At 39.3% G+C, this 27,150-nt stretch overlaps 3 protein-coding genes across 3 annotated transcripts; 1 reads left to right on the forward strand and 2 right to left on the reverse strand.

Moving 5' to 3' along the window:
- Nucleotides 1–3,791: 3,791 nt before the first annotated feature.
- Nucleotides 3,792–18,530, reverse strand: LOC110047440 (tyrosyl-DNA phosphodiesterase 1-like). The gene is made up of 17 exons (XM_089291381.1): nt 18,167–18,530; nt 16,907–17,128; nt 16,151–16,194; nt 15,137–15,192; nt 14,824–14,920; nt 13,939–13,970; nt 12,731–12,823; nt 11,284–11,377; nt 9,794–9,873; nt 8,686–8,764; nt 7,953–8,129; nt 7,668–7,716; nt 7,124–7,190; nt 6,481–6,588; nt 5,435–5,537; nt 5,084–5,198; nt 3,792–4,719 (listed from the first exon to the last, which is right to left on the reverse strand). Exons 1-17 carry the CDS (start codon nt 18,285–18,287, stop codon nt 4,649–4,651), a joined length of 1,608 nt encoding a protein of 535 aa, XP_089147507.1. The 5' UTR covers nt 18,288–18,530; the 3' UTR covers nt 3,792–4,648.
- Nucleotides 18,531–18,535: 5 nt separating this feature from the next.
- LOC110047448 (B9 domain-containing protein 2-like) lies at nt 18,536–19,851 on the forward strand. Its single transcript, XM_020753199.2, has one exon. It carries the CDS (start codon nt 18,587–18,589, stop codon nt 19,115–19,117), a length of 531 nt encoding a protein of 176 aa, XP_020608858.1. The 5' UTR covers nt 18,536–18,586; the 3' UTR covers nt 19,118–19,851.
- Nucleotides 19,852–20,175: 324 nt separating this feature from the next.
- On the reverse strand, nt 20,176–27,136 carry LOC110047447 (tubulin-folding cofactor B-like). The gene is made up of 6 exons (XM_020753198.2): nt 26,941–27,136; nt 25,807–25,950; nt 23,974–24,073; nt 22,937–23,125; nt 22,350–22,422; nt 20,176–21,846 (listed from the first exon to the last, which is right to left on the reverse strand). The coding sequence occupies exons 1-6, from the start codon at nt 27,049–27,051 to the stop codon at nt 21,726–21,728; spliced, it is 738 nt and encodes a 245-aa protein (XP_020608857.1). The 5' UTR covers nt 27,052–27,136; the 3' UTR covers nt 20,176–21,725.
- Between the last annotated feature and the right edge of the window lie 14 nt (nt 27,137–27,150).

A 27,150-nucleotide genomic window follows, 5' to 3' on the forward strand; every position in this document is an offset into this window, starting at 1 on the left:
TACCTGAATGCTATTCATTTGGTTTTTAATTAACTGTTAAGGAGTTGTGCTATGACGCTGAAAATACTGTCAAAACTTCGGTTTCTGGGGGCGTTAAACCGGCTGTACTGTCGTGGTAGTTAGAACTGAGCTGATAAAAGTGCCACTTGTTTCTGTGCCAAAACTAACTTAATTTACATTGAGGACACTTGACATATGTTTTCTGCATTTCTTGCAAATTATCCAATGTAGACCTTCACATAAACTAAATGATTAACATTTGCACGTTGTGAAATATATAGCTGCTTTTGTTTGTATGAAAAGCTCTGGTTGGGCAATCGTGGAAATTTAAAGTGAAGTGCTCGTGTCTCGGTCAGTTGGGACTGGCGTCTTCAAGATATCCCAAATATATTTTCAACGTTCTGTTATTTAGAGGTCAGTGTGGAAAACCATTTGATAGCCGTGCATAGATTTTTTAGATTTTTCCAGATCAGTCTATGAAAACAATAAGGTGCCAGTTCTGCTTATATCCCCGGATGATTTTTCGTTTGTCAATGAAACAACACACTTTATTTTATGATTTTGCATTGGATTTCTTGTAGAGACCTCGACTTATCTCAAATTCAACACGAATTTTACTGCCCAATCAGAAGCCGGCAATCTTAGAGCTATTTTGAACACGTGCCGTAAGACTGTCACTTAGTTTCTCTTCCGATACCATCCCCAGTCCGACCCACCCTTTCAACTCTCTCTTACCCTAGTAACCATAGCGTTTTAGTCGTTGTGGCGATTATGCAAATGATATGCAAATGATGTCTTTCCATCATCTGTAAACTTTTTAGAGTAATTCCGCTGACCAGTAGATAGGGCTCCTGAAATCAGTTTATTAGTCAATATTGCAGGCACATGGATCGTTTTACATTTCTAGGTCAAGGTCTATGTGACTGCAATTGTAGCACTAAAAATGGAAACTTGTTTTGTTCGCTTTCTGAGTATAGTTCATTTAACATTTCTATTACATTTCTAATCTTGAATTAACAGTTAACCGTAAATGAGACCAAATGTTGGCTTTTGTAATACGTATTGGGAACGTTTTTGATGACGGAGGTGAAGTTGCTGGAAGCTGCTAAATTCCGCTCTGAAGTTTAGCAAAGATTGACAAGAGGCAATCCACTCTACATGTCGATGCATGCATACATACATATATACATGCATAGTTTAGTTAGGCAGGTTACAAAATCGGCAAGACTAGAGTCCTGATGTGGAACTGCACTAGTTACATATAAAATACATGAATTTCTTACTGATATAGTATGAGAATGTCTTACATAAGTCAAACAGTGAAATTGGCCTCTACTTAAATATCTAAAAATATTTCAAGTCCATTGACCTAAAAGAAATGTTACAGGAAACTTTCTCAAAACTTATAGTCCCTAGAAAGTTTTTGTTTTCCCCAATTAACTTCTTAAACTTACTAAGACTGGTAGAGTTTTTAAAGGAACTAGGGAGGAGGTTTTAGCACAGTGCGACATCTTTTCTTGGTCTGGGAACCTCAATGTTTGCAGTCTTTCTAAAATTATATTTAGTCTCAGATTTAACTATCAAGTCTCTCAGGGGATCAATGGTGGTTCCGTTGTAAACATTAAGAATAATAACTAATAATCTCTTGATATAGAACGAAATGATTGGGTTCCAGAGATCGTTACTTCTGACTTCGGAGCTGTGGGTTTCTCTGGGTAGGCCATGGATAATTTTAGTTGCTCTTAGACGAAAGCGGTCAATGTCATCCAACAAAGACTGAGATTTGAGAACGTGACCCCCAGACGACAATGCCGTACAACACTTGGTAGAACTGTCCTATAATATGTAATACTTCGCCACAACTTACATGGGGTAATTCAAAGTTTCATGTACAAAGATGTGGTAAGCGGTTGGTAAAGGATAGCATAGCTTCATATTTCATCGAGTGAGGCCAAGTTTCAAACATTTGGGTGCTGAGACTGCGCAGACCGGACTGGAAATCATCTTTAAACAAAACACAAACTGAAGTCTAAGAACAGATACAAACACCCGATCTTCTTTGAAGATAAATTTAGTTTGACACGTGAACTCAGGATCCAGACGGCAACTTATATAGAGTATTGAATGACAAGTTCTACAAAGGGTCACCCCCTAATGACGGCTCTTCTTACTTGGATTGGATCCATCATGATGTCACGCTTGTCGGAAGTCATGGTGGAGGATGGAATGCTTGTAAGTTCCTACTCTATGATCCTGAGGGAGTGTTGTGTGGAGTTGAAACCATTACAGGCAAGTTTTTTAAGGGGACGCCGCCAGCATCCCTCGCTGGCAGTTGGCTCAGTTCCGCAACACTGCTCGGATCGGGTGGCGACTGGTCCGTTTTCCACTTCCTCTTCTTCGACCCACAGGGAATCTTATACCGTACTGCATCGGAGGAGGCGAGTTTCATGAGAGGAGCTGGTTAGGAACATCCACGCTCATTGGTGCAAGTGGCTGGAGCGATTTTCGGTTTCTTTTCTTCGTGTCGGACGGCGGAAAGCTAAGCCAGAAATGTAACAATTGATGTATTGCATCAATGTCGAGGAGCAATTTGATGTACGTTTCATGATAAAGACACCTATGTTTAGTCGACAGGGATTCAATATGTTCCAAGCACGCTGTCTTCTTGAGGCCACATATTATCTTTTACGAGTGCTAGCTATGCTCTCATTTTCGGTGATAATTTTATACTCTGCAATTGAAATTGGTCTATATTTACTGTATAAAAAGCTGGTTGCTGCATTCAAACTACTGTAAATGGAAAAATCGTTAGGTTTCGGTGCTCATTTCCGAGAAAAAATGATGATTTGTCTCTCGCAAGCCAAGCCGTTAAGGAAAAGCCGCCATTTTGTTAATATGTACGCGTGCAAATTGTGCGTGATTTTCTGCGCAGCAAGGAAGCGCAATGCGATATCGAGAACTCACCCCAATGCCACAAACAACCGTTACTCGGTAACACGACCGCTAACCAAGCACCCAGATCTCCCACGGTCAAGCGTCAAACAGAGTCAGATCTGCGTGCGGGATAGCCTCCTACGCAGAGATTCTTTGGGCTCGTCACGCAGAGAGCGTCTGCGCAGGAAGCTACGTGCGGGATTACACGACTGCTTGGCCGTTCAGACGAGATACGTGACAAATTAAAGAGAAAACGGAAATTTTAATAATAAATTTTCTCAAAAGGTGTCTTGGGGACTATGCTTGCTAATTCAACTGGCTTTTCAGCGATTAAACTCAAACATTAATCAAAAATTTCAATGTGGGCGATCTTAGGTGAAAAATTCTTTCTCTGGATGGCGGAACTCAAAGTCATCAAAACTTTCACAGCGTCGAAAGATGCACTTCTATTCTAAAAAGTAAAAGGTATAGTTTGAGATATTTTGGCAACTTAATTGAAATGAAACATGTAACTAATGAAACACGTATTCTTATTCGTATTCTTATATTCTGATTATACTTATTACCAAGTATTTTACTTTACGATGTTTACATCAGCTTTTCTAGATAAAAACTGGATCCCGCAAAGTTAAAGTTATACTAGCCGGTTTCGTTTTACGAGAATTTCATCCACAGTGGTGGCAGCGTACTGGAGGCAGCGTGGCCGAGTGGTTTAGGGCGCTGGTGTTGTAATCCGGAGATCCCGGGTTCAAGGTCTCCACCCTGCCACTAGCGGGATTTGCCGTGTTTCTCGGTAGTCCCGAGTTCAAATCCTCGGTCAAGCTTTGTAAATAGCCAACTGGTTTGCCTCCTGCCAGTAGGGATTTTTAACTATGTTACGTTTATTTGAAATATTTGTTTCCTTTGTTTCAGTGGCATGCCTGTAAACTAGCTAAGCTTAGTGCTTGTGTAGCTGAGGGCATGACCACTATAAATAAGATTTACATTTACATTTTTACATCCACAGGCCCGTCACCTCAAGATTATTGTCTGAGGGTCATTAAAACGAAAATAGTGAAAATATAAGAGTTTGTAAAGGAGTTTACTGAGGCCCTTTTCCTTGCCGACAATCTCAAAAACACCCTGTGCATATGGGATAAAAAGGCTGGTGGAGTGCTAAACTCGGGCAGCATTTATAGACGGAATTTATAACAGCAAGAAATGAGCCTTCACTTTTTTACTACCACTACGTGATGAGTATAGGGTTTGGACAAGTCTGACAAGAAGAAAGATTCTGAATCAACTGACTTAGTATCTTCTTTAACGGCAATACACTGTAATTCACATTGAGTGTGTATGTAAAGATCATCAAAGTTTAGGCACTGACCTTCCTTGAACTATAGAGAATTGACCAGTTTTGAATCATATTTCCTTCTGTCATAAACTCAGAATGGTCCCGTTATACATTGCATTTTGGGCATGGGGGGCAGGGACAATGCACAATGACTCGGCGAAGTAAAGTACCCGGGAAAAACGCTCGCAAAATACAAAATGTTCTGTCGAGTAAACTCTTTATGGAGTTTTCACAGTTACTGGCAGTCTTCAACTTTCGTCCAAACAAAAGACGTTTCACAATTTAGAACACGCCTAATGTCCCCCATATTGTATTGGCCCCCCCTTGTCCTCTCAACTTGAGCCCAGAATTTCATCTCTTGTGTTACAATTACTCGAGCCGTTAAGACGGTGACCATATTCTCCCGTGACAATCCGGTGTGCTATACCTGACGTCCCACATCCATGGGTTTTCTATTGAGAACACAAACAAACATGGTAAAAATACTGTCACATGACAAGAAATCCGCCTCTTGTGTTTTCATAAGGTGTCGCAAATAATCATTACAAGCATCTTGCTGTTCTTCACAGAACTACTTTCTGAGGTGCTGTTGTGACCAGTTGTAACTCAAATTGTGGAAGGGAAGTTCGATGCACCCGACGCAGCAAAACAGCTTGTATTAAGACGTTGCCGGGGTTCCAAAGTTATATAGAAGACTTCCTTAGAAACAGAGTGGTATTCCACCTTAATTGAGCCACGTAGTTGCTCTTTCGTGTTTTGAAACATTGCGTGATTCCTATTAAGGGATTAACAAGAACTAAAAGTAGCAAAACTTACCGCCTTTGCTGTAAGGTGAAGGTGGTACATCAAATGGAAGTTGTACGTTGAAACTCGACGAAATCTCTTTGTTTTGTTCTTTTCCTTTCACGTGGAAGTATTTGCTGTCAGGATCCTGTTTGGGAAGCCAAGAACATCCGTAAAATCGAGCGATACACGAGCGCATAGCCATACAACTATGCGCACAAATGCGTGGTGAGTTGGGTATTCATTTTATTGCAGATTCCACCCATTCTATAGTGTGTTCAAAGAGTGAAGTCCCGGTTTTCTGAGACATTTCGTTATTATGCCCCTAACCTGCTTGGATTGCATGCGTGTGTTTGCAAACAAGCAAAAAATTAATAGGCTCACCTGGTCTTTTGGTAGAAACAAAACGCCAATCTCGTACGAGCGTATCATCAGCTGCTGACCGTTCTTCTCGAGTGTCCCCCAAGCTGCTTTTGACAAATTAGCACTAGAAAGAAAGAAATTTGTTTATAAAGTAAGATGGGGAATAAGGAGAGAAGTTTGCATGCCATCCAAATATAATGACAAAAATTCAGTTGAGGAATTAATCAAGTGCTGCAACTTTGCAAATCTTCATCAAAGTACGCGAACAGTATCCAAACACTCCCAAGTACTCAAATTGTCACGCTAGCATTGCGTCATCAGAATACGTCACGCACTAAGCAACTCTGCTGACCATAATCGCGGCCTCAGACAATACAATACAGTGAACCCTGTATTAACCGGACTCCTTTTGGACCTTCACTAGTGTCCGCTTAATACAATAACACTTTTGTAATACAGTGTAAGATCAAAGACTGCTCATAGCACAATGTCTAGTCAGCCAATTTATCAATCTAGAATAATCTACTAAGCTTTAAAACGAACAAACGCTGAACAATGTTAAAGGAGTCTGAGCTGAGCTTTTAGAAGTAAAAAGCCCTTGAACTGTCCGCTTATTGCAGGTTCTGTGAAACAAAATGGCTAAATGTTGGTGTCCGCGTCCGCTTAGCAGAGGTGTCCGCTGACTGCAGGTTTATTTTACAGTAAATGTAGGAAGAGAATTTTGGGACTCAAGCTGGTGTCCACTTAATAGAGGGTGGCCGCTTAATATGGGGTCCGCTTAATACAGGTTTCACTGTATTTCCAAGAAGTCTTTTGCCACTGTTTCAAAACGAGTCTGGGTGCAAAAAATTCCAAATGAAAATGAGTTTGATTCACACTGAAAAGATGGACGTTCCATGTGAAACGCATTTGCAAATCAACAGTCTCTGACGCACATTGAAAGGCTCGCTTTGACACAGAGGCAAAAGGCAACTCGGAAACGGACTATTCTTTGAGACAGCCGCGATGTCGGTATCAACTTATACATGACCCCGACTGAATTATCCAAATTAGTCAGTTCTAATTACCTTGTCATAAGAAACCAAGCCACATGGCTCCACTCAGGGGATATCCTGGTGTAAGTCTTAACATGAGGAGAGGCGCGACTTCTACCACAGCTGCGAGATTTCCATGAGCTAATACAATAAACGCATGTGAAATTAAAGAAATTTGGAGAAACGAAATTGGGATCTATCATTGATAGAACGCCATTCAGTCAATCAGTTCGTCAATCAGTCCGTCCCGGTCCGTCAGTCAAAAGTCAATTAGCCACTCAGTCAATGTTTCAGTTAGTGAGTCAGTCAGTGAGTCAGTCAGTGAGTCAGTTAGTGAGTCAGTCAGTCGGTCAGTGAGTCAGTCAGTCAGTCAGTCAGTCAGTCAGTCAGTGCACCAGTGAGTCAGTGAGTCAGTGCGTCAGTCAGTCAGTCAGTCAGTCAGTCAGTCAGTCAGCCAGTCATTCAATTACCCAGGCACGCAGTCAGTCATTCAATTCAATTTTAATTTAAACTCTCACAAACATTTTACAGAGGTGTCAGAAAATAATTTAATTTTACAAAGGTGTCAGTGAGTCAGTAATTCAGTTAGTCAGTCAGTCGGTCTCTCAGTCAGTCATGTACAAGACAATAACCAAATTACAATATTAACGAGAAGGCCAATCAACACCTTACTTACCAAAAGAAACTTGTGAGGTAAGGTTGTTTCACTGCTGTTTTAGAGCTGTACGGCAACGAACCACCAGCTTAGAGAACAGAACAAGATTGAGAATTCGACTGAAAAACGTCTCAAGAATAAACTATAGTTTAAACAACATCAGTTGACAACGTTTTTTTGTGGAACTGGATCATTGGCACTTTAATAAAAACCCGCATCTATATGGAGCATATTTGTTACTGAGGGGCAGAATTAATTGTCACATTACATCTTTAAGGCAGGCATATTGGACTCGCTAGTCTCTTACATGTATTATTTAATGGGCACCTAATCAGTTTAGCTTCTTATAGTTATTCTAGGTGCCCTGTTACCTTTTCTTTCGTCAAATTATAATATATATAAAAACTCTATTTCATTTTGATGAGGTACAAATAAACTATTGTTGTTGTTGTTGTTGTTGTAGGTTTACACCAAGACATGCTTTTCGGGGTGTGTGAAATTGTTTCCAACATAATTAACTGTTGGTCCTTTGTGAGAAAAATGGCTGTTAACTAATACTAAGTACCTGGATAGCCTTCCAAACTCTGCCGAACATTATCCACTGTGGGAAAAAGCTGAAGGGGAAAATGATTTCCAGAATTTAAACCCAATAATATAACAAACGAAGGAAAGGTTAATGTAAGTTCTGGAATACTAAAGGTGAAGTATTAATACTTCAAGAAATGACATGAAGGTAGTGTTTAAAACAGGTGAAAGACAAGAGTCACGTAATTCACTGAAGTGAGATTCAATAATTAGCTGAATTTCTACACAAATTCTAATAATACAAACTGAAGATAAGTATACAAACCAGATGCAAAGCGGGCCTCGACATCATGTTACCAGAACAAGTAGCCAGGCTTTGTAACCACTCAGCACACAGCCACCGATCTTTGTCATTGCCAAGAGATCCTATGCTAGAAAACTGACCAATCACGGGCCACTTCGAGCTGACGTCATCTGAACTAGGACCGTGCTGGTGAAGCAACTAAAAAGTAGGAAATTTTTAGTTCTTTGTACATATGAATCCATGACTAAACGAGAGCCAAAGTCAACACACGAGTTGTGTTCAAACTCCACTCTCGTGTTAGTCTGGCGCCTAGCAAGCGTTTCCGGACGAACAAAAAAGCTTTTTCTTTTATTCTCTCGGCTTAATTTCCGCGCAAACAGCAGGCAAGAAACTCTTCGCTTGTATGTATAAGCGTAAGGGAACGCTTGCTATTCAGGCTTCACTCGGGTAATCGCTACCCTTGAGCGCTCTGAAATATTTCGAACTTTTTCAAATTTGTATGAAACTTTCTCTTCTCGCTTGATTACACACTGGCCATTATCGCAGCTATAAATGTATCTTCGTCCAAGTCGACGTTCTTCAACACTCATTTTTGTTTTTTGAGAAAGCTAAGACTCAGTTACATTTTAAAATCAACTCAAAACAACGAACGTTTCAGACCGTTTGCCGCAGAAAGAGAGCACAACAACACCCACAACGTTGGGTAAAGAAAGAAGAAATGTTAAACATGGCTTCATTATAAATTGTTCGTCACCTTACGCAGTTTAAGATGGCCCCACTTGGTTTTATTGAGTCCTGTATGACGTCCCGGAACTGAAGCTATCAAACGAACCCTGAAAAAAAAAAAGGTAGTATGGTAGGTAAAGTCTGAATACGAGCCAAGTGGCTCATCAGGCCGGAGCTTATCCCGGTTTCTGTAGCATGAAGCGACTAGGAGTATTTCAACTCCCCCCTGGATGAGATGCTAGTCCATCGCAGGGTTACCCCCAGCATTAAATTCGCCGGTACCCATTTGCGCACCTGGGTGGAGAGAAGTACTGTGAGAGTAAAGTGTCTTGCCCAAGAACACAACACAATGTCCCCGGCCAGAGCTCGAACCCGTACCAGTCGATCCGGAGACGAGCGCACTAACCATGAGGCCATCGCGCAAAAACCAAACAAAAAAAATTCATTCTCAAAAATCTTGGGGCGCTTTTCAATTGAGTGTCAAATGTAATCTAGAGATATTCTGGTTTCGCTCTGCCTAGTGTGCTCTTATTGGTTTTCCGTGGTGATACCATTTAGCGCCACGGGCGCTAATTTACTTTTGGTAGCTCTAGGAATTTGAGAGGGGTTGCTTATAAGGAATGGCGCAGTTATGTCGTTTTGAACATATACTTCTTAAAGTGGCACAATTAACAAGAAAGAAGGCGCTTATTGGAAGACTGCGGTAATTAACAATCTCACGACAACCACTCAACCAATCAGATAAAAAAATCAAAACCAGACGTCACTTTGTCGCGTGCTTGGCGCCAGTGACCTACAATGGTTTCGAGTTTTCATTGGTTTGTTGAGTTATTTTCGTTTGTTGTGATTGGCTGTTGCAACTGCTTTAGTTTTGGTCTTATGCGACACTCAATTGAAAAGCAATCTAAAACAAATTGTTTGCAGTTACCAACAAACCAAGTCCACGTCTTCCGTTTTGAAGAGCGTTTTCGAAAAGCTCTGTTTTCGTGACGGATTAGTGTGGACGATAGACCTAACCGTAGAAATAAAGCTGCGTTTTCAAACCTCTCCGGCGTAGTGTGGACGAGGTCATAAATGTGTTCCACATCCTTTTTGACTGGTCGATATAAAGCACAGCCTTCATTCAAAACAGTTACCTTGCAGAGGACATGTCATGTTCTCGGATGTGTTGTTTCCACTCGTCCAGTGCTGTGCCTCCATATGCTGCTAGGTAATCCTGACAGAGGTTAAACCAATGAGAGAGGGCAAAAATCAATTAGAAATCACACTTATTTATTCAGGATTTAGAGTCACGCCCCGTCCACACTATACAGGAAAAATTGGAAAACGCAACAAACACCGGCCATTTTGGATTTGTGTTTGAGGAAAATTCTGGCAGGGATCACACTGTTATCGTGATGGTTTCGTTTCCGAAAAGCTCTGTCCACACGAAAATGCAAAGCCGGCGTTTTCAAATTTCTACGGTTTGAGGAGCGTTTTCTAACAGGTCCGTTTTCGTGACGGATTAGTGCATTTTCAATTTCTCCCGCCTAGTGTGGACACTACCTTAAATGTAATGCACGATTGTTTTTGCACAGTTCAGAAGAGTGAGAATTTTCAAAGAAGAAATTACCGCTTGCTATGAAATAAACTGTGTACATGAAAGCGACAATGTGAGCTTGTATTTAGATTTCGCTTTGAAGGACGGTTTTTAGCTCTCAACCACAGAATTTGTTTTTCATTTTCTAGTTTTTTCCATTATTATAGTGTTGTTCATTTGAAGGCTGTATAGATTTAGTTTTGAGTTTGAAAGTAATTCGGTTAAATAAGGACTGTTATTACAAATGAAATACTCCAATCCGCACCCCTAACTTTGCCTAACGGAAAGTTAAAAGACATTCTGTTTGCTAAGCTACCCCAATAATAAAACAGAAAGAAAGTAAAGCAGCAACAACAACAGCAAGTCCACCAGACACTGAGCCTTTTGTAGAAGACTACGCCGGAGGAATTTAAAAACGTAACAATCACCGGTCACTTTGCATTTGTGTTTGAGTAAACCTTGGGCAGGGAAATATCGCGATTGTCGTACTGTCGTCGTTTTCAAAAAGCTTTGCCCGGCGTTTTCAAAATGTTTTCCGTCCACACTAAAGGTCGACACACACGAAGGGCTAATCCCTGCGACTAATCCCTGCAACAAGTCGCGGGGACAAGTCCCATCGTGTGACCTGGTCATTTTTGCTTCAAAATCTAGTCCCACTAGTCCCACGAATTCAAACCAGTTTGAATTTTTGGGACAAGTCCCTGCGACCTGTTCCTCAAATCGCTTCGTGTGAACTGTTCGTGGGACAAGTCCCTGTGACCGGTCCCTTCGTGTAAACTCTTCAGGGGACTGGTTGCAGGTACTAGTATGCTCCCTCATCATAGGCCTGCAATGCGCTCGTGTGTGCCGACCTTAAGATGCAAAGCCAGCGTTTTCGAATTCCTCCGGTTTGAAGAACGTTTTCAAAGAGTTCCGTTTTCGTGACGGGTTAGTGTGGACGGTAGGCCTAACCGCGGAAATAAAGCCGCGCTTTCAAATTCCTCCGGCGTAGTGTGGACGTGGCATAATTAATTTTATTCTATTTAAGACACATTGTTAATCGCTTACCAATAAATCCTCTTTGAAATTAGTTGTTGAAGAATTTTTGGGCTGTGCGACTGAGTCCTTCGTAAGTTTTGGAAATAAGGGACTCATCCAAACCCTACAAATACAGCGTGCTTACACATGTAAGAGAGTTGCAATTCAAAAATCTCAAAGCAAGAAGGAGCTCAGTCTGTATGTTAGGGAAATATTTCTTCCAAAAGTTTCGGTTGAACGAAGTTTTATTACTAGTCTAATAAAACACAAAGAACGGGCAATTTGGATAACAATGTGGTAAATTAGAGTCATAGTCAATGAAGGCGAATGGTTATAAAGTATGATAAAGTTCTTTGTTGTATGTTTTTTTCTTTGTTTGCACTTTTGTTTTGCCTTGACTGCACCCAAAACACAAAAGTACATTACTTCCGACTGAGGAACTAACCAATAGAAACGTTTTGATTGTGTAATTAGGGAGGTTAAGCAAACCACGGCAACGAGAACGTCACCAAACAAAAGGTTTAATGAGCAAAACAACAGCTCTGCACGTGCGTTACAAATCTTTGTACATTTCTTTGCCGTCCTCTGCAAAACAACAACGTGAAATGACTAAGTTCTGCGAAGTCTGAGGAAAGCGAACGATGGAGGCTAATTCTTTGTATTTCAAATTTCGAAAATTTCATTGCATATTTAGCCTGAGCACGTTTGTAGAACGATTGGCGTACTGAACAGAACTAGACAATTCCAAATATAAAGTCACCTTTCACTAGGCGTCGTCTTCGGCATCGCCGTCGTCGTTGCTTAAGCTCCCTATTAATGCATAGCAGTGGCAGATCTAGGGGAGAGGACCGGGGAGGGGACGGCCCCCCCCCCCCCAACTTAATTTGGGTAAAAATATAAATCGCAGAAGAAAGAAAAGCCGGCAGAGCAAGCAAAAATCCCCCCCCCCCTTCCCCCCAGCTCAAGGTCTGGATCCGCCACCGTATAGCATAAGATCACAAAACAAACGCTTGTTGTGCACAAAGGTAGACCTCTCAACATAAATCTTGGTATCTTCGTTTGCTCCTTTCAATTTTGCCATGCTCGAAACTACTCCCCTCTATTAACTACGGTTTGCTTATTAAGGAAAGATTCCTCCTAAAGGTTTCTGTTGAACCAATGTTTTGAAACAAGCCTGAAGTAACACACTGAATGCTCAATTTGAACATAATAGAATTACCTTGCAGGATATAACCAACCCATGAATTTCTCGTTGAAAGTTGGCTCTAAGAAGTGAGATGGAGGACCACATGAGGCAAAGAAGGGTAATATTTTCGAGTTTTTTTGCCTTGTGTGGTTCCCCAAGTTCTTTTCTTAGGGCTAGAGGGCTAATGCACAGAAGAAAATAATTCAAGAGTTAAACTAAGTTATGACAATCTAGAATAATGCGTATATCACTGTAGTTATTTGTCTGAATAATGATTCTTATCATCTGTACCCTTGTGTTTTTTGGTCCCAGTCCATGGCAATCAGATTAGCTGTTGTGATGACCACTTTAATACCCTCTTTATACAACAATAGCATCATTTTGCTGAAAGTAAAAACAAAAACGTTTCAGTTAAAAAGGTTCAGAGGCCCGTTTCTCCAAAGCCCCAGAAACTTTTCGGGCACGTAAAGCCATTTTTAGTCCATCTGTATCTAAAAACGGAGAAGTGTATATGCCTGAAACTTCTTGTATGAAGGGAAATTCTCTTCATATTAAGAATACGTGAATAAAACAGCTCTGTAATTGTAAGGTTTGAGATTTTGCTATGGCTTTACGGGCCTGAAAAGTTACCGGGGCTTTCGAGAAGCGGACCCTAGGTCCATTTTCAAGTCTGCATAACATCAGGCTGACTAGAAGTACTGTGAGGTTTCATCTAAAAGTCAACCTGACAGTACAGGCACAGTTTATACACCTGGGTGGAGACTCCAATTGTAGGCACAATTTCTGTTGATCTCTTAAACCTAGGTGGATAGGAGGCACTGTTGGAGTGAAGTGTCTCGCTCAAAAATGCAAAACAGTGGCCTCAGCCAGGGCTTGAACCCGCACTACATGATCCAGAATGTAGCCACATGACCACACCTTTCAAGAAGTGGTCACAATCATTGCACCTTCATATTATTTCACTGCATCTACCTTTTCAAAATAGTAGAACCTCTAAAAGTACAGTGTAGTTGTAGTAAAAGTCAACAAAAATAAAACTAATCATAGATTTAATCATGGGTGGTTTTACATGTACTTCATCTACTGTAAATGTCTTGGCCACAAGCTACACTATATCACCAAAAGGAGATAAGAGAACTATAAAACAGTTCTCCCTGGAATCAAGTTTTGTGTCTACTAAGAACAGCACTGGACAAATGTTAGCAGATCTATTTTATCCTTTCCAGGGCCTTGCATACATGATAAAGCTACCCGTTCATGCATGAAGGCCCTCAAGGCCCTAAATGAAAGGGTTAACTAAGGTCCTTGTTTTTAAGTGGCCAAGGGCACGCTCTACTGCCTAGCTCTTGATATGAAACTTTTCTCACAAAAGTGGGGAATAGATTAGGTGAATACTGGAAAAGAATCACCAAAATGAAATGATTCTATAATTTATAGATTCCATTCTGAAATGTATATAATAATTAATTAGACCGAAAAATATCAATACCATGACTAACCTATGATGTGTTCCAAAAGCTTCCAACCTGGCCTGCAAAAATGCAATGAATGTATATCTGACCATATTCGCAAAAACATGCCCACAGTTGACTCAAAGACAGTCCCAGCAGCCAGAAGTGATCTGACCAACCCCCCTGGCTAGTAGATTGGCCCGTCATGAACGCACATGGCATGGACCTCTCCAGCAGGGTGCCATGTCAACACAGAACCCTCAAACAAGGTTCAACAACTGAGCAAAATACCCAGCAACACAGTCAATATCAAGGTTATTTGGCACTGAAAACTCAAAGGCTAACTAGCTAAGTGGAGGTGTCAGTACAAGACACCCTCCCCTCCCCCCTGCTTTTGACAGCTGGCCACTAGCAAACCACCAGCAGGCGGGCCAGTGCCTAGGCCAGGCCTTGACAGATCCCCCCTGGGTTTAAAGTCACTGGCTCAGCCTGGATTTGGGCTATGCCCGAATCCAGGCGAAAACCTAGCAGGCATGTTTTTGCAAAATCGCTCAGATAATTGTTTGGCATAACATAACAGTAAATGTACACTGCAGATTGCTATTAACAAATAAAAAAAGCCCTATGCCCCTTCCTCACAGAGTAAAAATAATGACAGATGATTGTGTTGATCCAGAAAATATCCATGTACACTCCCCACAAAACGTTTTATGGTTTGAGTCCCCAGCCCTCAGAGAAATACTACACCCTCTCCCCCCCCCCCCCCCCACCACCACCTCCCTCAGAATTTTCCAATGACCTTTTGTGAGATGGATAACCTTGTGGATTTGCAAATACGACAGCGGGGAGAGCAACTACTGTTGAGAGGAGGGCTTTATAGAGCTTATACACCTGGCTATAATTTTAACCGTTTGTTTGTACATTGTCACTTACGGCAAACAGTTGGATATTTGGATATGGCTCAGCCTCTCTTTGAAGTTCAGCTTTCGCTTCCCTCTGATTTCCATGAACAATAAGCAAAGGTTTGGACCTTCAATACACAAACAAGATTTGCAACATCAGCTGCCTCTGTAAGGACTGACAGACTATACTAAGCACTGAGTGTGCTTTTGTTTTGTTTCTAGATTCACATGTTGGTTATTTATAGACAGTTACTATTTACATAATCCAGGAAATGCATTTGGTTTCGTAACCAATTAAAAGAAAGGGAAAAAAATAAGATGATAAATAAGTACAGTTTGGTTACCTTTTATCTTCAGGATACTGCTCAATCAACCAAGAGATATCAAACATGTAGTTAAACTGGAATATCAAGAACAGAGACGATTTATATTTTCAAATTTTGTGCTGACACAATAGGGAATTTAAGAAACCACAATGGTAATGCCGAGGACAATGACTGTTAAAAAATGAACCTATATTTTACCTACGAATCTCACGATACCCTAAAGTCATTTAGTTTGTTTCTCACTGTCAAAATTACCTCGAAACTGAATATGGAACACAGTGTTAAATTCAGAATATAAATTTAAAAAATTAGCCGTTGTCGTTCACCTTCTCCAGACAATGCAGAATTTGGTCATTTCACATTGTTGTTTTGCAGAGGATGGCAAAGAAATGCACCAAGAATTATAACGCACATGCACAGCCATTGTTCTGCTCATTAAACCTTTTGTTTAGCGACGTTCCCGTTGCTGTTGCTGCCATGGTTTTCTTAAACTCCCTAATGTCTAGAAAGGGTGGGAGATATATGCTTCTTAAACTCATCAAGAAACTTATCAAATAAAGAAAAATGAAATCTTACTCGTGCAGGTAGTATGAAAATCCGATTTTATTTACCATAACAGAGTTCAATATTCTTTTATTTCTCATTTTATTCATTAGTTCCAGTTTCAATTTCGAAAAAAAAAGATCAAACATTGGAAACTGTGAGTCATCCATCACACTTTCAGGCAACACAAATTTTGTCAAAAAATACTACTTAACACTATATGGCAATTCAAACCTCTTGTCTTTTTTTTTTTTGAAGTCTGACAAAATGCAGATCCTTCTGTTTGATATTACACATTACTTTTTTCTTCTAAAGAAAACAAGGAAATTTTCAAGGAAAATTTAATTTGCAATGACAAAATACAACCGAAACATTAAATGTGCATTTTGTAGTGTGTAGAAAAATCTTAATAAAAGAAAATCATGATAATTTGCTTGCTCATTGAATGATTTTTATAAGAATGGACATTACAGGGACATATGTGCATACCTGCGCTGATGCTTTCAAGTCACCCATGTCATTTGAAAGAATATCTAGAGAGACAGAGACATCATGAGGTTATTTGCCACGGAATTATGGGTATCTGGCAAAACACATTTTGTACATGTAATTGTGAACTGTAAAAAAATGTGAACATCCTAACAAAAGTTGTACTAAATTTACAGTCACGTAAATCATAAAACCAAAACCAAAAGGGTGCCAAATGCTCTGGGGTTGTTCCAGGGGTTGGTAAATCCTCACTCCACAGGCAGTATTAAAATTTCAAATACCTCCTACCCCTAGGATTAAGATGTGAGTAAGTGCTTAGCTATTACCCAGGGCAGGGACACAGCTGGAATTGACTGGTGCATTAACAAGGTGAGCAGCAAGTGTAGTACACTAAGAAATAGTCAGGGGTTTCATTAATTAACATCTTCAGCAGGAGGACAACTGGTTTTCACAGGCGGGCAAAACTTTTTAGACTGAACTTCTTTAGATGGTCAGACCAGGCAGGCAAAAAAATCCTCACGGCCAGTTAATTTGCCCAGTACCCAGCCCTTAATGAAAACCCCGGATAGCAATACTACATTGTGTACAGACCCGTAACACAATATAACTATCTGTGTCCACTTGAATAACTATTAATAATAACATTTCTTTCTTTTAAAATTCTCTTTGGTCCATAAGGTCACATGCAATATCTTAATTGCTCATCACAACTCAAAACTTTATACACTCTCAAATTACATGCACATGCACATGTACCTTTAATACCAATAGCTAAATTTCTGGCATTGAATTCTGGAGGAATTCCACGCACTCTGGTCAACAAAAATGGCAAACAACCTTCTTCCTTGTTATTGGTGTTTTTGGAGGATGATGATGCAGATGACCCACTTGACTCTTCTCTAACATCTAGCTTCTGTCGCTTGGCTGGAGGAGAGTTCTCCAACTCTTCATTATCGTCATCAGTTTCAGAGTCATAATCTGTGTTGAAAGTTGAATCAGGAAATCAAAGTCAAATACGAGAACATACTCCAACTACAATAGGCATCAAAAGAATCAGTATATGTAAAATTATTTAAACCTTACCGTCGCTTTTCTTCAAATTCCTTTAGATTTCTTTTACATTTAGTTTGATCTACAGACACTCAGGGGCAGATCCAGGATTTTTCTTAGGAGGGGGTGCACCACTATTTTACTTCAATACTAATAAACCACGTAGTTTTTTTTTTTTTTTTTCTTGTAGAATACCAGTTATATTAGAAAGTGGCATGCCATTTCAGGGGGGGTGTTGTGCACCCCCTGCACCCTCTCCCTAGATCTCCCCCTGGACACTGCAAGCTATTGAAGACTTGGACTGTCAAATTACTGGCCTGGGTAACTGATGGGTATTCCCATGCAAGTGCTTTGTTTCAGTGGTATAGTTACAGACACAGCTCAGTGATACTAGTGACTACAAGTTAGAGAATTTTCACAAGCAGCATATTTACAAGGGAAAATCTCTCCCTGCCTCATTACTTATGGTACTGGATGCCGCACACTTTTGTCAGCTTTATTCATGCAATTAAATAAATTTAGCAAATAAAAGGGAAAGCCGCCTGAATACAAAACTTGACTGTGTTACATTCCAAGCAACACTTTAATTCATGGTGCCGACCTTTGAAATAAATACACTCAATCCTCTGTCCTAGACAAAGTTATTTTAAGTTTTCTTTTTCCTTAATGGGAATTAGGGTTCGAAACCCTCACTGGCACCCTTTTTACCCAGGCCAGGCTTTGTCAAGTATCCCCGCCTGCCCCCAGCCCCCTTTTTTACCCCACCCCCAGGACAAAGCGATACACCGAGCAGATTAGCCGAGTTGCAACGAGAGTCAAGTTTTAAGTGTACCTTTCACTTTGAGCTTCCATTTAAGTTATTAAGTCTTCACAATGGATTGCAAAATTAAATGCAAAGCTTCTCATAATTTCGGTCTTATCAACAATATTATTCATTCCTAATTTCATTAATTTACTTATACATACCTGGATGTCGATATTCCGCAAAATGAGCAGGATTCTTACGATAACAATCGGCTCCATACTTGCATATCGGTCTGTCGTCGTACTTTCCGTCTCTTGTTTTTTTCTCCTTGGCCTCACTCATTCTGATGATCGGGTAGTTCTTTCCTAAAAATCTGAAAAGTGGCGATTTCGGGTTTTTAGCTCTCTCAGATCAGTAGAGAGCGATAGGTCTCTTTCCTTAATAGGTTTTGGAACTATTTCAAACCCAAGATGAGTTTTCTTAAGCCAGTTTTAGGAATCCGATAAAGCGACACAAGATTTAACTTTTGCCGCCATCTTCTTTCTGTTACTAAATATCGCAGGCGCAGTTTTCGCATGCGCAAAGAGAAACCCGCCATGTTTGGATTTTTCCGCTTAGAAAGATTTTGCGAGTAAACGGTTATGGCGGAAGTTCATGTTATTGGCGAAATCATCGGTGCAAGTGGATTTCCCTCGCATAATCTATACTGTAAATGGTCTGTTCATGTTGACGGACTGTGGAAACTATTAGCTGGGCAAAAAGAGGGCCAAACACAAGTTGACAATCCCCAAAATGAAGACTGTGCGAGCTGGTGTCATCCCATCGACCTGCATTTTGCCACCAAAGGACTGAAAGGTTGGCCAAAGTTTCACTTTCAAGTTTGGCACCAAGATTCTTATGGAAGAAACGAGATCTACGGTTATGGATACTGTCACGTTCCGACCTCTCCTGGGACTCATCAAGTTGATTGCGTGACTTGGAGACCCCTTAGCTCAAGTAAATCTGAACAGCTTCGTAGCTTTTTCGTTGGCGGCTCGCCCCAGTTGAAAAATTCAGACGTTATTTACACTGGTGGAGACAGATATAAACTGAGAACTATTGCTATGGGGACGGTACATTTGCAATTGGGGGTCATAACGAGAAACTTTGACAAGTTTGGGGTGGAATGCTAAAGGAAATTATGATGATGAAATGCACATCTCTCAAAAAGTCAGTAACAAAACACAACAAGAAGAAGAAGCTGTTCATATTACCTCAACTTGTACCTCAAAGCTGCCAGCTTGTATATGCTTACGCAGGAATGTATTTCAAGAAATTTTAAATGTTTACTTTCCAGACTAGCAAACATGCAAAAAGAAAACAAAAATAATTTGTGCTGATGGCATATGTTTTAACTTGGGACAGCTACATTTCACTTTATATCCACACCCCACCCATAAACGACGTAAGTCAAAGTTCCCAACCCCCCCCCCCCCCCTCTCTCTCTCTCTCTCTCTCTCTCAAAGAAAAAAGATCAAGGCTGTGAGTTAATGGCTCCATCATTTCTTTCCCCCTTGGACTAAAATCAGCTTTCTTCCAAAACCTTTTGGAGATATTTAAAGGCTTGTTTATATTAAATTTTTGATTTCTACTATGATAATATAACTTGTAAAATCATATTTCAGGCAAGTGCAGGGGTTTCATTAAGGTTTTCAGCACGAGGCAACTGGTTTTCACACATGGACAAAACATGTTGAACTGAACTCCTTGATAAGAAAAATATTTCTCCAGATAGTCAAACCAAGCGAGCAAAATCATCCTCACGGCCGGTCAATTTACTTGAGAAGTCCTCGAAAAAAAGTTAAAATTTTATGTATGAAATTTCAGGAAAAAAACACTGTAATAATAAAGTTATTTTCTTCAGTAATTGTCTTCAAGCATAATGTGGTAACTTGTAGTTTTTATTTGCTATTTTTAAAGCTTGCAATGTTTGCCACTCTGTTCAGAATTTAAGAAAATGTACTGCTCTATAATTTGGGGAATTTGAGTGATATGGACAAAGACCTCAACTAACAGATCTGTTGCATTACTTTTTCCTCCATTTTTGGCACACCAAACATGTTTACTATTCATTTGAGTCCTTTCATATGGGAAATTTTAGCCCGGACAGCCGCGATGAAATTCAAAAAACAAATCCAAAATGGTGTAGCGCACTGAACTATAGGCTGACAAAAAGCTGAGGGTCCTGGCCTTGTCTTGACAGTGACATCAGTTTATTCAATCAAATAAATAAAATGTTTACTACAAAACCTGGTAAATGGACCAGGCTGACAATAAAAGCAAACTTCAGACTATAAAAATTACACTGGAATGCCAAGGGGTTCTGAAAACGTTGTGCTAAAGCAAATGTTAACTTCTTTAAAAGAACCTAAGACAAGATCATGGCAGGATATGAGTCTGCCCCAAAATGTACATGTAAAATATATTTATGTCCATTGCAAGTTCCAAAAGACCATCTTCTTTTAGTTTTATTTAATATGTATTCAAATAAAATAACATCTGACTTCATGAGATGACCTTTTTGTGTCATCAAAAACCTTTTAAGGTCAATAAGGTGATTCCTCAGTATTGCATTGCGCATCCCTACTGCACACGATTTTCACGTCATTAGCGCATGCACACACACAATGTAAGAGATTTCCGTCAAGCTAAGCTTGACAGCAAAATTAATGCTTGCTTTCTTTTAAACAGGCACTGTAAGGTACCTTTTTTTATTGCATTAAATTAGTCTATAATTCATTGCCATTCCACTGAATGAGTAAGAAAAAATTTTGATGTCAGGTAAAAAAAAATAATGCCAAAAATGTTTACTTACCCTTTCACTCATAACCTGAACCTTACCACCCCTAGAAGATACACGCTAGAAAAACTTTTAGTCAACTCTGATCTAAGATGAACATTTTGGCCAAGAAACATCAAATTGTTCCTTTAAGATGATGCAATGTATCTATTGAGACATTGTAATATCAACTCCATGTCTTTGGCCAGTGATACCCCGAAAAGTAGCAGCATTCAGAAAAAGAAAAACACACTTACTGGGTACCATTACACGGATTTTTGATGTACCTTTGACAAAATATAACTCTTAAACAAGCACCGTAACATATGTTTTTTATCGCACATGTATATCAAATACCTGCATTATTAGGAACAACCACAAAATATTTGAAAAAAATCTAACATCAAGTGTTATTTCTAGGGAATCACCTTAAAACTAAGTGGCCAGTTCTGAAAATTGACATAAATACTGGTAACTGGCAATGACTGTATCATCCATAATGGACTGTCACTATTTTCTTCCATCACTTACATGTAGTAACATAATACAACTTCCTACAAATTGTCCATTTTATAAAGAAATTCACTTGTAGTCTCAAGATTTTTCATGCTGTCATAGCAACAAGAAGATGAAGTACTGTTAATCTGCTCATCGATAGAGCGGTTTTCATTTGAGTGTTAAAATTTAAAAAAGTGGTTTTGCATCAACTACACTACACAATTAATTGGCTTAAAAACTCGCACCACTTTTTCATCCAATCAGAAGTACATGTAAAACCAAAACCAATCACAACTTGTTCACACACCCTTTCACATGCTTTGCGTCAGCTACGCGTAATAACTTCGAGTTTTGATTGAGTGGTTTGGGTTTTACATGTATGACACTCAATTGAAATCCAATCGACTGTACATCATTTGCTTCAGTCATTCGACAGTTGCGTTGCTTGAACTGCAATTGGCTTTTTAAATTTCATCATCTTCAAATCCCAAGTCTTCCTCTGGAAAATCACCAACAGTAACATCCTTAGGTTTGATAAATCCACCATATTTTTGTGGACAGGTGAAATATCTCTTTCCAGCAACACTGAAAGGAAAAGAATATATTAAGCAAGATTACAAGTCCTAACAAAGGGTAGAGGATTTCAAGCTTAACAGTGTAAGTGTACCATTGACTATTTAATTAGCATAAATTACTGTTACACTTGAACCTCCTAAAATCATTGTCAGTAAAATATTGCAAATAAAACCCCTATTAACCGGCCACCTCCATCTCCGGCCACCTTTTGGTCGTCCCAATGAGGGTTTTTCTATTGTCTTTACCCCTATTAAGCAAGCACACAAAATTTAATACAACGTAGAATGACTTTGTTTTGACAAATAAGAGTCCAAAATAGAACTGATAAAAATTACTGTTTAAGCACATGCTTAATATGATCATCTTGACATACAAGTTCACTGTGCAATTAACCTGATGGTGAAAGATAGTCAAAATACATGAACCCCTATTAAGCAGCCACCTCCCATTTCCCAAAGGGTAGCCATTTAATAGGGAATCATCTGCAGTAGTTTGAAAACAATAGTTCCTACCTGCCATCATTTTTCCCAAAAGGTTCGTCATACTTAACACCAACCCACCAGCCTGGTTTGAAGTCTGTGTGGCCTTTAAATAATAACACCAAGACAGATAATAACAGTCAGCCTGAATTTTCTAGTTCATCCAGCAGCTCAGACAACATAAATATTTTGAGATCAGGAGATCCGGCTGAGATCTTTCTCCAACCCAATTCTCCCTGGGGGTTATGGCAAAAAGTGAAGCGAAAATGAAGTGAGATCAATTTATTGAGTTCTTAGGCAAGATACTTAATCATTAGGCTTAATGTCCTTCTATCCATCTTGGGAGTACGAATTTGTAAGTATCTACATGTAGTGTGGAAATGGTTATTAAGTCAGTCTTTCAAATTGGTGGGAGTAACCATTTACAAATTAGCATATCTCCCCCTAGGGGAGTTAAATCTGCAAGAATAATCCTAGCCTTGTTGTGCTGCAGAGACTGGAGTTAACCACAGACCATAAAGCTATTAGACCCCATGAAAAAGACATACAGTAGAACATTATTAATAGAGGTGTATAACAAATAGAATGACAGTCATCCAACAGTCAAACAACTTCCTTACCTACAAACATGACCACACCACGCCTAGAAGGTTGATTAGTAACTCTGACCTCACACCGAGAACCAACGGCAATAGCTTTAGCGGCAGCTTCTTCCTGTTGTTCCTTCTCTTTCTCCTGTTGAATTTCTTCAGGTGTTTTCTGTTTAAATTGGCCCAGCTTATTTCTTTCTTTGAAGGCTCTCACAGAGTCTGTGTAAAAAAATAATGCAATCATGTTATTTTCAAGAAAAAAAAATAGAAGTTGTGGCTCATGCAAGGGAATACATTTTTAGAAATCTCCATGAATAAAATTATTACAGGCTCAATTTTCATTTTATCAACCACTGATGCTCTGTACTGCATCTACATCCACGAAAACATGTGGCGTGGTCGTATGAACTGTTTTGATCAGGATGTGGCATTTAGTAATGTTAACACTTCGGAAAAACACACCAAATACGAGCAGGAAGAGTGAAAGCATTCTTTTCAGCCTTCATGGCAGTCGAAGAGGTCCTGGTACTTTCATTTGTACCTGAATTTTCTGTATTCACTGACAGTTGCAACTCCAGACATGATGTACTGGGAAACTAGTCCCGTGAAAATAATAAAAAAGTAAAGTTTCCATTTACATTTTGTTTAATTGCAATTCTTCCTTATTGAACAGGCAAGTAAAATTTTGCCAGGGCAGGTATGTCATCTGGCATACTTACCCAGCTGACAATTTAGAGAAAAAAAAACCCAATGAATTATTCAATATGGATCCCTGTTAATAACAATATTACTGTGCATGTCTACTCTTAGACTGCTTAAATTAAATACATTTAATTTACTATAGGGAGAAAAAAGATGCATATCTCTCTTACAAAACACTTTCCTAAAACAAGAACTACTGAATGAAGCTGAACTCTTGACAACAAGCTGTTCACTTAATGATACTGAATTGTTTGCTAGAAAAATATAGGCTTGCAATGCAAGTTATGGATTACACATGTAAAGGGCTTCGGCCTTGCATTGCAAGACTGAATGTTACCACTACTAGCCAATAATCCATGACCTACCAGTTCTCTTTGAATAATCTTCAGTGCTCATCTCATATTTTTCTACCGCAGATAAGTCTTCAAATTCTCCTGCCTTTTTCGCAGGGTCTTTATCCACAACCTTATGATTAGATCCAAAGTGTTTGTGTTATAATCATTTACTGATTGACAGAGTAAGGCTTTCGCTAGATTACTGTACATCACTGATGGATGGGTCCAAATAACGCTTAATTGATGAACAGGTGCTTGTAAGAATGAGCCAGATGGAAAGGTGCATTGTGATAAACCATGCTCATGTGATATTACGTGTAATAGCACATTAAAACTTATAAAATTCAAATTATCTTCAATACTCAAAATATAAGAATATTCGTAGAGGCACAAAATGCTCATCCCAGAAACAGAGAAAACCAGCAGTTTGTTGTAAACAGTCAGATATCCTCTCCGTATAACCAATTCTTCCTCTACCCGCCACAAGAGAAAACTGAGATCTGGGCAGCCAGAAAAAATTTCCAACTGTCTCATAAAAATTATCTGCATTTCTATACAGTATATTATAAATGTACTGGTGTTCAATCACAATCACAAATGCTGTTCTCTGATTGGCTGCACTACTCACTATTGATTCTGTTGCAGATAGTGAATAGCCTAGCATTGTGCAGTTGCTGACAAAATTGCGGCAGCTTCTTTGGGAGCTACTTTTTTTAAACGGAAAACACTTACTTTGTTTCAATTGTCAACAGCTTGTGCTGGGTCTGTGTTTTTAATGAGTATTTGTATAAATCTACTAGCATTCTATCACGAATGCTGTTCTCTGATTGGCTACGCTACTCAGTATCTATTCTGTGATAGATAGTCAGTAGCATAGCGGTGTGCCCTTGTTAACAAAATGACGGCTGTTGGCGTTTCTGAAGTGTCTGTAAAGAGGATTAAGATAAAGCTTTGAACTACTGGTAGATTTATACTAAAACAATTAGATTATTCACTCTCAATTTCTATGTATGATAGTTGATCATGACTCGGGCTGCACACTCGTCAACTATCACACAATAGAAATTTCTAGCTCATAATCTAATAATTATTGTTTAATAGATGTGCAGCTTTTGGCTCATGCTTTCTTACAGGATGTTTCCTAAATAGCTATACAGAAGTTTGTGTTACTGAGCCTCAGATTTTATCATGTTCTACAGGACTTAATAGAATTCCCACCTTACACTCTGGTAATTATAGACATTATACCATGCCACAGAAAATACAGCCAATCAGAATACAGGAAAGCCGTTGTGTACTCATCAGTATTACACTCAACCTTACTACTGTGTGCCACTCATATGTCTTATTGATTGCGTTGGCCACTGTATTTTCTATGGCATGTTACTACGAATCTACTAGCGTTCTATCACGAATGCTGTTCTCTGCTTAGCTACACTACTCACTATGTATTCTGTGATACATATAGATAGTGAATAGCGTAGCAGTGTGCCCTTGTTAAAAACATCATGGCCACTTTTTGGCATTTTAAAGTATCTGTGAAGAGGATTTAGATAAAGTTTTGAATGACTAGTAGATTTATACTAAAGCAATTAGATTATTTGCTCTCAATTTCTATGCGTGATAGTTGACGAGGGCTACACCCTCGTCAACGCCCTCGTCAACTATCATGCGAATCCCGAGCTCATAATCTAATTGCTTAATATAAAAGAGTCATGCAATGCTCTCTCATGGTATACCATGGAATATTATCCCACTTGTCACTTGTATTTTCTTGGTATACAGTCAATTGACTTGTGAGATGTTCCATGGCATACCAATCAGATGCCTTGCATAACTAGTATACAGTAAAGATGTACCTACATGTAATCTCATATTATTGTCAACTGGATAAGCACCAAGTAAAGCATCCTCGTTATTCAGAATACATAAGAACTTTCCTTCTGTGTCTAAAAGTTGAATTTCCATTGTCATTGCTGAGCAACCCGTGATGAGTTCCAGTTTCCCCTAGAAAAAAAAAAACAACAACAACAACAGACACATGTCATATATTCAGCTAGAAGAGATTGTCTAGGTGGTCTAAATATACCCAGTCTCTGAGAAAATCATAAAAAATAGTCATACTAATGCCTGGCAATAATGCATAGATATATACCGTTCGCTGGTAAAGATTGAGAAGTATTCCAAACCTGGTGCCAATCAACCAGATCTCAAATCAGTTCTAGAGTTTAGTTGTCATTTACATATGGTATGAAGCAACCTGAAGATGGGGGTGGGGAGGGGGGGGGGGGGATTACTTGTATGCATTTCCCTATTTAATTTTCACCTTTTAGTTTACGTCTCTCATCACTCAGTTAAAACAGATGTTTTTTTTGTGTTTGAAAGATGTTTTATACCTTCCTGCTTATCAACTCTTCCACCCATTTCCACCCCAATGATTAAGGCATTAACTTAATTAAGTTTATCTAACTCAGGTTGTTTCAAAATGCACAAAAATAATAAGAGACGTTATTGTAGTAATTTTAGGAACAATTCTAAATTCAAACATCCTCTTCGCTTCCAGTTTGAGATGGGGTATACAAATCAAGTTAATATGTAACTCTGATTTTCTTCAGCAAGGTAGGGGATTCCCAGACCCCAGTGAAGCAATCCACTCAGGGTATCCTTGGCAATTCACTGGTATCAATTGATAACTCTAACTAGAGAAAGGAACTGAGCGTAACTAGGAGCGATAGGATCACAACACAAAACAAGTTGCGAAGAGAGAGAGAAGAAAAAAAAAATGTCTACATGAAAGTGGCATTATAACAGATATCTGACATACACCCAACTGTTGTCGTTAATTTTGTCTGGTTTCCCAGTGATATACTCGCTATTCTTACCACAAATCGGAAGAAATGAAAGGAAAAAATTAATAAAACTTGTTAAAAAACAAATTTTAGCTAATTTTCTAAAGTTGCCAGGTTCAAAAACTCAATCTAAAACACAAGTTGATACCTTTAAAGTGGAGATCGTTTCGTTTCTTTGCAACCTCTTTTCTGATGTGAAAGAAGTCATTGAGCTTGTAATCTGAACAGACACGGTACTAGGAGTATCGATACCCGCCATTGTATCTATTTTTTGGAGCAAAAAATAGTGAAAGTGGTCGCGAAAATGTGTAATAAAGAGAGAGAAAGAGAGAGAAGAAATGACAACTCCTTTCTTTTA

Source organism: Orbicella faveolata, unplaced genomic scaffold (assembly GCF_042242905.1).
Source record: "Orbicella faveolata isolate gen_17 unplaced genomic scaffold, um_ofav_v1 contig_24, whole genome shotgun sequence".
NCBI lineage: Eukaryota > Metazoa > Cnidaria > Anthozoa > Scleractinia > Merulinidae > Orbicella > Orbicella faveolata.